General features: G+C 43.3%; 1 protein-coding gene across 2 annotated transcripts in view; it reads left to right on the top strand.

The window, feature by feature from the left end:
- The window catches only part of chchd6b (coiled-coil-helix-coiled-coil-helix domain containing 6b), a 57,210-nt gene that overhangs the window by 19,762 nt on the left and 25,126 nt on the right, over nucleotides 1-12,322 (top strand). For both annotated transcript variants that reach the window (XM_029776229.1, XM_029776230.1), the window contains one exon: nucleotides 6,873-6,943. In XM_029776229.1, the coding sequence (XP_029632089.1) occupies nucleotides 6,873-6,943 (71 nt within the window). The remainder of the gene's footprint in view (nucleotides 1-6,872; nucleotides 6,944-12,322) is intronic.

The raw sequence follows: 12,322 nt of genomic DNA, 5'->3' as shown, positions 1-12,322 counted from the left end.
GCACTTCAAAAACGTTCTCAACAAGCGTGGTCTCTGAAAGAGGACTTAGCGGCTAATCAAATTGACCCGACTTTGGTTTCTCTGCAGCCCTTTATAAAACAGGTTTCACAAAACGCAACATAAGTGTTTTTGTGCTTTTAAGAAATAAGGACCTCTGTTCCTGCTCCCGTTTTTTTCTCCCCACGGCACTAATGTACCCGTAACGTAAAAGCTACTTTTGAAGTGTCTTCTTAAACGTTGCCTGCTCTTACATGGCTTAGAGTGAAACGAGGTGGTAGTTTAATATCAAAACCGCACTGGTGAAACTGTACAAAATCCCTGAACAAAACATACACGCACTATGTTAATATTGAATAGCCCTTCACTCTTCAGCACCAATAACTGACCTGACCTGATAAAACATTTGCCCAAGGCTGAACTACTTGCTAAACAAACACACGCACCCTTAAAAATAAAATCTATATATGAAAGAACACATGGTTTTTGAACACCGCTATGGTTTATGTATTGCTTTCAATATCATTAGTTTTGAATTCCAATAATAAGAATTTTGTTCTCGACTTCAGAAGTTTTGCTTGATATTAATGAGACAAAAGTAACTCACTAACTAGAGGATTACACCATATAATAACAATATTACTCGATTGAAAGTGTTTAAAGCAGCAATCTTTAATAGAAACCTGCCATGGTTTCAGTAAAAAGCTGAGGGATGGGGCTGACCATCCATGATATCACAATGATAGTTTTAACCATGTTTTTAGGCTATACAGTGTTTGTTTCCGTTGACTTTGTTTACAAACATTGAATTAAACATTTACTCCAAACTTTTTTTTGTGGACTTGCAAGTTCAAGTGTCAAAAACAATAAAGTAAAAATCAGATTTGCAGTTTTATATGTGAAACATTTTCATCTGAAAATATCACTTTCACATGGAATATTTTATGTTTATCTTTTTTAAATTTTGTATATATATATATATATATATATATATATATATATATATATATATATATATATATATTAGTGTCTAAACTTTTGACTGTTATTGTGTGTATGTATATATATATATATATATATATATATATATATATATATATATATATATATATATATTAATACTTTTTTGGTTACTACATGATTCCATATGTGTCATTTCATAGTTTTGATATCTTCACTATTATCCTACAATGTAGGAAACAGTAAAAATAAAGAAAAACCCTTGAATGAGTGTCTAAACTTTTGACTGGTACTGTATATATATACACAGTACCAGTCAAAAGTTTAGACACTCATTCAAGGGTTTTTCTTTATTTTTACTGTTTCCTACATTGTAGAATAATAGTGAAGATATCAAAACTATGAAATGACACATATGGAATCATGTAGTAACCAAAAAAGTATTAAACAAATCAAAAATATATTTGAGATTTGAGATTCTTCAAAGTAGCCACCCTTTGCCTTGATGACAGCTTTGCTCAGTCTTGGCACTGTAGAACATAGTAAAAATAAAGAAAAACCTTCGAATGAGTAGGTGGGTCCAACGTTTTGACTGGTACTGTACATTTTTTCTGTAAAATAACAACAATGCAAATGGCCGCTCCCATCTGGAATTCCATGTGAGTTTTCACATAGGAAACTGCAAATTAAGAGTTTTACATGTAGAGCTGTTTTACAACCGATTTTTAGGACGCACACGCTTGTGTATATCATGTGCTTTTGCCTGTACTGTTTTGTTGTATGAATTTGAAGTTGTTTGGATCTCCATCTTTCCTTGGTCTCACGAACACCATCTTTCCTTGGTCTCACGAACACCATCTTTCCTTGGTCTCACGAACACCATCTCCCTGGTCTCACGAACACCATCTCCCTGGTCTCACGAACACCATCTCCCTGGTCTCACGAACACCATCTCCCTGGTCTCACGAACACCATCTCCCTGGTCTCACAAACACCATTATGACGTCACCTGCATGGATGTAGTTAATAACAAGGAAATCAGCATGGTTGTCTACGTAAACCATCAATCGCATTCTAGAGACCGAGCCAAGATTCTCCTCATGAGCAATCCCACCTGCTGTGAAGATGCATCGTTTTGAGACACCTTGGATATCTTTCGATCGCCAAAATGTCACGTCACTATGACTTTGGCTACTCCGACTGTCTGATGAGGAAAAGTCCGACTCGGCTGGCTACGGCTATGTCTGACTTTGACTGAGGTCAGATGACCAGTCACAAGAGTCCAGAGAGGTGTGCCAATGTGACTTTGAAAAGGAGTCAAATTCGACTACTATCAGTCTGACTACGAGTGTGACTATGTGTGACTGTCACTTTGAGCCCAAAGACCAGTCCGAATTGTCCAGAGGTGAGCCTCAACATAGAACCCACACCCTCCCAGCCACCCTCTGCGGGTCCCTCTGGCCAAGAGGCCATCTCTTTATTATCCCTGACAACACTTGGATTAAGATGGAAGATGAAATGCATGTCTAAGGGCACATATACATGCAGTATATTCACGGTACAAACACTCGCATGCACACACCTTCATATCCTTGTAACCGCTTGGCGTACAAACACAATCATACACACGCACGTACACACAATCATACACACGCACGCCTGCAATATTAACCATCTTTCTAGCCGTTCTCATTCCGCCACCACCCCCCAGCCGTCTTCTTTGCCTTGGCTGAAGGACCATAAGCTGCGGGTCTTATCGTGGCCATCACTCGCCCTCCTTCAGCGTCTGAGTAGAATGTAAATGACCTGCGCACCACACTGCACGAGCTGCCATGCTTTTATTTGTATTTATTTATTGCTGTTGTAATTTTACCCCATCGTTCTCCCCAATTGCTAGTTACGATCTCGTCTCATCGCTGCAACTCCCCAACGGGCTCGGGAGAGGCGAAAGTCGAGACGTGCGTCCTTCCGAAACGCGACCCGCCGAGCCGCGAGGTTCTCAACACACTGTTCACCAGAAGCCAGCTGCACCAATGTGTCTGAGGAAACGCCGTTCGACTGACGACCGGAAGTCAGCTTGCTGGCGCCCGGCCCGCCACAAGGAGTTGCTGTAATGAGACCAAGGAAAGCCCCCGGGCCTTCCCTAACCCGGACGGAGCTGGGTCAGTTGTGCGCCGCCCTACGGGGCTCCCGGTCACGGACGGCTTTGACACAGCTTGGGATTGAACCCCAGGCTGTAGTGGTGCCTCAGCACTGTGACGCTGTGCCTTCGACCGCTGCGCCACTCGGGAGGCTCATGACGCCATGCACTGACATGCCTGTGGATGAGGAGGAGAAAGGGAGAGAATACTGTTCATTATTTTGCGCCAGTGTTCACACGTCTTTCCCCAGCAACTCCCGCTGCTTCATTTTCTCCTCCTCTTTTATTTCCTTTGTTTTCATTCTTTCTTCCCTCCCTCCGTCATATGCCCCTCTTTCTTTATCTCCCTACTTGCATTCTATTATATTGTACCTGCCTGGTGGAAATTGCTTACCAGTAAGATGAGAAGAATATATAGTTCCTGGTTCTGAATGCTTGCTGCTTTCATAAGCGAGTCACTTGACTCAGAAACAAGGCACCGTTTTCTCACAGTCAGTAGCATTTCCAACGCGAGTCTCTCAATCAGCTCAGTCAAAGACACTGCATAGCGTATAGCTTGTTCCAGCAAGGCTTCTAGCACATCTCAAAGAGCTGTAGCTAACCAAACCTTTTGTCCACGTGGGAATGACAGGCGATGCGTTAACCTTAGAGGAACCCAACAGCCATTCTCTCCCTCATAGCTTTCCATTGATTTCCACATGCATTCAAACAACAACAATCAGACAGCACTTGCCACAGACGCACACTCACGCATACACCTGCACAGGCTTGATGTCTTGATCAAGTCAGTCTCTCTCCAGTGACAAGGCCGAGCCACACACACAGATTAGTGGAGAAATCCTACAGCTAATTGCTGTCTGATCTTCCTGAATCAATATTTGACTCTAGCTTAACTCGGGGCCTTCTGATCGTTTGATAAGAGGTGTGTGTGTGTGTGTGTGTGTGTGTGTGTGTGTGTGTGTGTTGAATCCCCGTTAGTGGGACACACTCACTCTCTCTGTTTCTCTCTCCTCTCTCTCTGCACCTATGCTTACTAATCGGTCCTCAGTTTCCATGTATCTTTGAGAAGTTGTCGCTGTGTGAAAATATATATCTGTAAACAAGTAATCTTTTAAAATGCAACTTTTTTTTAATCCTTTCGAATTCCACCACTGAAAATAATCCCTCCGCCGTTCAAACTTAAAGCGTGAAACCCCCCCAATCCTGACATCAGCTCATCGCCATGCACATGCGTGTGCACGCATGCGCCAACACACACACACGAACGCATACAAACATGCACATAAACATGCTTACAGTCACACAGGTATACACTGTACACATGCTGTGCGATAATCCCTAAACAAGGCCCCCCGCTTTTTCTCCATTCCTCGCTTTCTCCGTTGCTCATTCCTACCATTAAGAGTAATCTTTCTCCTTCCTTCCTTTTGTTGAAAATGGCTGCCAAGAGCTTGGATCGTGCTTTAGACAGTGTAGTATCTTCGCCATCATCCATATTCTACCAACTGAGCCACATTACTGTTGTGTATAACCACACACACACACACACTCCCATTCTCTCAGTTCCCATTACACCTCTCCTCGCCTCTCCTTCCTCCAGCTCTTCTCCCTCCGTCAGTAGGGACTGTGGTGTGAACATCATCTGACCAGAGAGAGGTGTCGGTTTCTGGAACACCTCATCATACTTTCCTCCAATGTCTCCATCACTTTATCCTTTAACTCTCCATTCATCCAGCCCTGTGGATCGAAGCTGGTGGAGTTCTGTCTGTCTGTGTCTGTGTGTGTGTGTGTGTGTGTGTGTGTGTGTGTGTGTGTGTGTGGAGGCTGGTCTATGAGCCAGATGTGGGATTAGAAGTTGGCAGTCGGTAAACCCGTTCACCTTCCCATCTATGCCAACACACACATGCACACACACACACACACACTGGTCGCCCTTTTCTCTCCACCTCATATAGCCTCTGTCTTCTGCACCTCTTGGGACAAAGCACCAGCCCCAGTGGGTCTCCTTTCATGTCGTTAAGTTCACAAGCCTGGCTACTTTCCCTTTAATGTCATCCACCGAGCATTCCCGTTGAGCTCTTGGCACTAACTAGCTCTAAGTCGCTAGTGTCTGTATGGAGGCTAACGCTCCCTCGTTCATGTCCGTTGAATCTGAGTGTTAGCACGTCGCTAACTCTCCCCTCGTCTTAGTTCCTGGAGCTCCCGGAGGCCCCCCCCTGGAGAAGTGACATTTCAGCCCAGTCCAGATGCACCGTCAATGGGGAGATTTAGAGACGACAGTGGCCAAATCCTCCATGGTTAATCCTATACAGTGCAGCTCCTCAACCTGATCGCTGGCAGTAATACTTGGGTTGCTACCCAACTGGAACCCTCTTCCATAGTGCACTACGGACAAACCCAATGTGCCCTGGTCAAAAGTAGCGCACTACGTAGGGGATAGGGTGCCATTTGGGACAGTACCATCGCGTCATTCATCCACCCTGGGAGATGTGATATTCTTCACACTTAACCAAGGTAGCAAAGCAGGAGGACACTGGAGTGAAGTCAAATGGATTATAGACTTCGGATTTAGGGATGAACTCCTGCTGGACAGATGACGGTGTGCTCTATTTCAGCTGACAACCACCTACCATTGTCTTTGTCTCTACAACGGTATAGAAGGACTTTGTTAACTTGTGCAAATGTGTTTAGAGAGAATCTCATCTTAGAGATCTTGAGGTTCAACTCTGTCAAACGGGAAGGAGAGTGAGATGGAGGGGGGAGAGAGAGAGACATTTTTTAGATCTTAGCGGCTGGTATTAGGAGGGATTACTTTCTAGACGACACGTTATCCTGACTATAAGGAATAGGGATCAGAGTAACCCATCCATTGGTAGTGGATAAGAAGAGGATAAGATGAGTTCCCCCCCCCCCCCCATAAAAGCTCCATATAAATCCAATCCATTATTAGAGTGTGTGGAATAATGTGGAAATGACTGTGGGAATAGGTGGGTGGGATTGTAGAGGAGGTTCACGTTTGATCCCATCTCTTTTCCTGCTTACTGACTTCAATTATCCTCTTCCCTATCTCTCTACCCACTGGGAATATCGGGGATAATTAAGGGAAATGACTAGGGAGTCGGGACCATGGTTATTGGGTTTAAATAGTGATTACTGCATGGAACAATGAAGTGGAAGTCTATGGGGTACGTGTGGTGAGCGTGTGTCGTGTGTGTGGGGGGGGATGGATGAGGTTTGAGTGGTGCACTTATTTTATTGTACCGTCACTGGCGTACGCAGTACGTTAAACAACTACACTGAACGTTCACCTCGATGGCGAAAGGGTTTGGACTCGAAGAGTTATGACAAAGCCCAGTTCGACTGTCAATCGAAGCGAGTTCTTCACGTCGCGCCGCGTTTTTACAGGACTGCAGTAAACCCGACATTGCGGTCAGTGATTAGAGCAGAATAGAGAGCCTAGCACATGCCCTCTAAGTACAAGTCTCTCTTTATGATGTAATTGCTGTTTAAATGCCACCTCTGCACACATTAATTCAAACTTTACGGAGATCCACCAGAACATCAATGATCAGATTTGTTAGTGACACTGTTCGGTCGAAAGTTCCCCCATTTTAATGAGTTTGACATTTTAAGATGTGTTTAGCTTAGCGGGCTTATCAGAGCTCGCAAATCAATAGAGCAGTCGTAACCCAAGAAAGGTACTTGTACAGATGTTACCGGATAATTGGTGTAACTCAACTACTCTGTCATCTCTATTTTTTGTGTTTTGTCCCAGAATCTCGACTACTACCAGCAGACGTCTGAGCAGTACAACGAGGCAGCCGACAAGGCCGAGGCCCATATCAAGTAAGTAGCTTATTTTGAGAACTGACTGAATGGGTGTCAGCAAAACATCCATTAGCTAACCATCCGATACTTTCACTGTGTAGTCGGTTTGTTTATTACTGTCAATCAGTCACACCACAAGGAGAATGGGCTCAACAAATGAATATGCCATGCTATTGCAGCCACGGAGCGATACTAGCGACGTTTAGAGAATGCTAAGTGGGCTAATTCCTGCTGTTCATAATGTATTACCATAGCAACATATACGCATGTCATTCTTATTTCACCTCAGGTATGTGAAATTTTGCCATCCATTTTTTTTCTTTTTTTTAAAGGCTACTAATGATCTTTGTTCAAGACCATTGGTGGACAATTTATTGGTAGACGGTCACTATATTTTATTTCCCAATGTAAAGTGAAGAATGGCTGAAATATTTACTTAGAAAAGGGAGAGTGATGGGGATTTGAAGGAACAGTTGTGCTTTGGACAGTGCTTTTTAGAAACCGCCACCTGTTAAAAAAACAGGACATTTTTATTCTGCCAGTGATTGCCACCACGCTGGCACTGTCAGTATGTAGATACTACCAGTCTATGCAGCACCAGTCATTATTTTCCTTGAAAAGAGAGAGAGGGAATCGGAATAACCAGAATGCTTTTCTTTTCGTTTCTGGCTAGGAGTGCTGATTCTCGCAAATCTGCCGAAAGCTGCATAATTCCTTCGGCTTGCTTCTCTCCTCTGTGATTTCTTCAGGCTTTTTTAAGTCTTAATCTTTCTTTTTATAAGTTCCATTTCCAAAACCTATGTCTCAGCCCCTCACCCATCTTGCCACCCACATTCACCTACTCCTCCCAAACTTAGTCTTCCCGCAAAATGACGACTCTCCTCAGCGACACATTTCTATGTGAGGTAATAGCCTAGGAGGATGGTCATCTTTTTCTTCATTTATATTTTCCTGCTGTGTTAAATATAAAATTTTTGTAAATATATTTATTTCCAATATATTTATCTCCGATGAGCCATTTCAGTTCCTGGAATAGAATCCTCTCTAGAGGATTGGCCTGTAATTTCATGTGTGTGCAATTAGTAAATGTTGAATTAGTTGCCATTCCAAAATGGAGCCTCGTTTTGAGCCGACTCATTTCACTTGGCATGTCCCTGCCGTGGTTTGTCAAATTGCTCGTAGTTGATTTAGTCTATTTTTGTATATTTTTTGTTGCTGTTTTGTATTTCAAACGACATGTCACTACATTTGAGTTTTCAAACATTTCTTTGGTTGATTAAGTTAAAGTAAAATTGCGGTCATAAGTCATTTGATAGTGTGCTGGTGTGATATGGTTTTCAAAATGGCGCACTGTGTGATAGAAACTAAGACTGTGGGAACGTGGTTTAACATCAGCCATAGTTGACAGCATAGAGCAGGAGCTTCACCAGAGCCACATTGTTCAGCAACAACTCAACAATCAGCTGTTTGATACTTGACGTGCGGGCTGCCCGGCTGTGGGCCTATATGCGCTTGTGATGTGCTAAAACGCAATCCACCGCAATTTATTAAAAGAAGCTATTGATCCTCTGTGGGGCTCAATAATGCTCTCTGATGTAGTCGTTTTAAATGATTTCATGTATTTCTGTACAGACAGGAGTAATTATTTCATTTTGCAAATGTATTTCACTTGATCTACATCACTTCCAGTACCCCGTCCCGAGACTATTTTCTTCCATGCACTGTGCTCTCCCCAAGGCCAAATAATCAACACTACTTATTATTAATTCAGTGGGTTGTGGTCAGTAACCCCATATGAGGTTAGATAATCTATCAGCAAGTAGCCTACAATTACAAGAGAATAATGTAGATATATTGTTGTAGAAACTATGTAGGCTTTATGACCTTTTTAACCATTGTAGCACAGTTTCTATGTTCTGTTAAGAAACGATGTCTAATTACTTGAATAGCCTATGGGAGAGGTGTAAAAATGTGTGTATTGGCATCAGTAGGCTAAGTGACTGAAATGCATCAGAGAAGTTTTGGAAAGTTCAGGAAAACATCAGGTATGGCTATATAGGCATAATTGTTTGTGTAGATAAGATTTGCATTGCTTTAAATTGCTAAACTGATGATCGTGAGCACTCACCTCGACTTCGCTAACATTTCCCAGCCTAATTGTAACCAAATGTCCGAACGGAGTTCAGTGAAAAACTAAAAGGCCAGAAAAGAAAAAGGAAGAGCAATTCAAACAAAGAGAGACACGGCAAGCGAGTGCGTCGGAGAGATCTAGAAAGCAATGCGCTCACGCACAGCTGTGTAGATCTCAACTTAGCCACAACCCCTCGGCTCCAAGCTGTAGTCTAGGCCACTGCGAATTCGGCTCTACTTTCACTCTTCAGAAAACTCACTGTGCTGTTTTTGAAGACCTTAAATCCATGACAGCACACATTAATAACTTTGCTCTCTCCTCTCATGCGCAGAGAATAACAAATGCTACACCATTATCATCCCCTCCCTTCTTATTACTTTCTTCTCTTTCTTTATATTACTTTGTTCCCCACATAGTCTCGGCAACGGCTCGCAAGTCATGCTTTCTTCATAAACCCCCGATTCGGAGAAAAAGAGGCTGAAAATAATGGGAAGCTTTAATGATTAGAGCGTAATTCTCTCTCCGCGATATGCTTACAGATGCAAACCATGACGGGCAAGAGCAATTGGAATGTGTTTTTCCCTCAAAAACCTGGCTAACAAAGTAGCACGGCTAATGTTTTTCTAATAAGACCTCACCTTTAATTTCACTCAAACAAGGCAGTTGCAGCAGATTAGAAAAGGCAATTTTCTGCTTCAGATTCCTTTATTAACACGACCGTCCTGTTATTAAGCTGTCCTTTGCAGCCAATGCAGTGAATTCCTAAAGAAAAACCAAGAGTTTCTTATCTCTGTGGTGTTAGCCTGTGGCTACATTTTGACCTTATCCTGAGGGTTGACTGGAACAAATGGCCGCCACCTGTAGCTGTGCAAAACCGGAGATATAGAGTGATTGGTTTGATTTGGGTCTGTGTAGGCAACATGTTTCTACAACTTGATTGGAGTTCACCTGTGGTAAATTAAATTGATTGGACATGATTTGGAAAGGCTCACACTTGTCTATATAAGGTTCCACAGTGCCATGAGGTCGAAGGAATTGTCCGTAGAGCTCCGAGAAATGATTGTGTCGAGGCACAGATCTGGGGAAGGGTACTAAAACATTCTCCAGCATTGAAGGTCCCTAAGACCACTGTGGCCTCCATCATTCTTAAATTGAAGAAGTTTGGAACCACGAAGACCCTTCCTAGAGCTGCCTGGCAAAACTGAGCAATCGGGGGAGAAGAACCCGATGGTCAGTTTGACAGAACTCTGGAGTTCCTCTGTGGAGATGGGAGAACCTTCCAGAAGGACAACCATCTCTGCAGCACTCCACCAATCAGGCCTTTATGGTAGTGGCCAGACGGAAACCGCTCTTCAGTAAAGGACACATACATGACAGCCCGCTTGGAGTTTGCCAAAAGGCACCTAAAGACTCTCAGACCATGAGGAACAAGATGTTTTGGTCTGATGAAACCAAGATTGAACTCTTTGGCCTGAATACCAAGCGTCACGTCTGGAGGAAACCTGGCAGCATCCCTACAGTGAAGCTTGGTGGTGGCAGCATCCTCCTGTGGGGATGTTTTTCAGCGGCAGGGACTGGGAGACTAGTCAGGATTGAGGCAAAGATGATTGGAGCAAAGTACAGAGAGATCCTTGATGAAAACCTGCTCCAGAGTGCTCAGGACCACAGACTGGGACAAAGGTTTACCTTCCAACAGGACAACGACCCTAATCACACAGCCAAGACAACGCAGGAGTGGCTTCGGGACAAGTCTCTGAAGGTCCTTGAGTGGCCCAGCCAAAGCCCGGACTTGAACCCGATCGAACATCAATGGAGAGACCTCAAAATAGCTGTGCAGCAACGCTCCTCATCCAACCTGGCAGAGCTTGAGAGGATCTGAAGAGAGGAATGGGAGAAACTCCCCAAATACAGGTGTGCCAAGCTTGTAACGTCCTACCCAAGAAGACACAAGGCTGTAATTGCTGCCAAAGGTGCTTCAACAAAGTACTGAGTAAAGGGTCTGAATTGTTATGTAAATGTGATATTTCAGTGTTTTGCAAAAATGTCAAAAAAATTGTTTTTGCTTCGTCATTATGTGGTATTCTGTGTAGATTGATGAGAATTTCATTTTTTTTAAATCAATTTTAGAATAAGGCTGTAATGTAACAAAATGTGGAAAAAGTCCAGGGGTCTGAATACTTTTCCGAATGCACCGTATGTAATGTGACTATATACTTTTTTTTTATAGATGGCCAAATACAATCAAATAGCACTTTCAATGTTGCCATAAACAGTAATATATTGCCTGTTTGCACTGAGTGAAAGCAATTCAGCCCTGCACAAATCCAACACATTGCTTGTGCCCCAGTTGAAGCTGCTAGCCATAAACAACTCAAGTGATATATGAGCATTATATGAGCATATACTGTATGATTCATATGGTCATGAATCAACATGTGTGTAGCCAGCAATAATGCCAGGGGCTATTTCAGAGGAGACAAACCAGCTCTCTAATCTAAACTCCATTAGCTGGTGCAGTCTATCAATAATGATGTCTGAATCATGACCTCGATAACACCTTGTCATGGGACTACTCCCAGCTCGTTACACCGAATGACTGTTGGTGCATGTCAAAAGGCGTCATGGCTAATATTCACACCAGGTGTCTTCGCTATGGACGTGTGTCACGTGTGTGTCCTGGGGTGCGGAGAGTAAAAAAAAAAAAGAGTCCGCTGAATGGTTGCCAGGGTTACCATTTTGTTCGTGTGGGCTTTGAGGGTTATTTGTCATCGTTCCATACATCATCACGGTCTCTCTTTTGTCTCTTTTTCTTTTTTTTCCCCCGCTCCCTCTCTTTCTCCCTTTCTGGATGTTTTCACTTCTCTGTTCAAGAATATTCTCAGTGATTTTATTCAAACCTGTCTTGCTATCCTCCACCACACACACACACACACACCGTCTATCTGTCAGTGTGGTCAGGGACTTCCAAGCTCATTCATATGTGGAATATGCATAGTTCTGTAATTGCAGTGTTAGGGTGGCGGGAGGGCAGCGTTCGTGGGGATGTGTGTGAGTGTGTGCATGTCAACCGGTCAGAGTTCCCCAGAATGTGCAGTCATGTCAAATGAAGTCATGCGTCTCCTCGTCAAATAGAACACCGGTTGGTTGGCCCACTCATTAAATTAGACACGCTATGAACAAGCCTGCAGCATATATGGAATAATGAAAATGTTCATATAGATCTATTGCGGGTGGCATTCGCCTGGTATTTACCAAGATACTGACGG

The sequence above is a fragment of the Salmo trutta genome, chromosome 14, assembly GCF_901001165.1.
Source record: "Salmo trutta chromosome 14, fSalTru1.1, whole genome shotgun sequence".
In the NCBI taxonomy this organism is placed as follows: domain Eukaryota; kingdom Metazoa; phylum Chordata; class Actinopteri; order Salmoniformes; family Salmonidae; genus Salmo; species Salmo trutta.
Note: the sequence above shows the minus strand (reverse complement) of the source record. Positions and strands in the feature narration are given on the sequence as shown.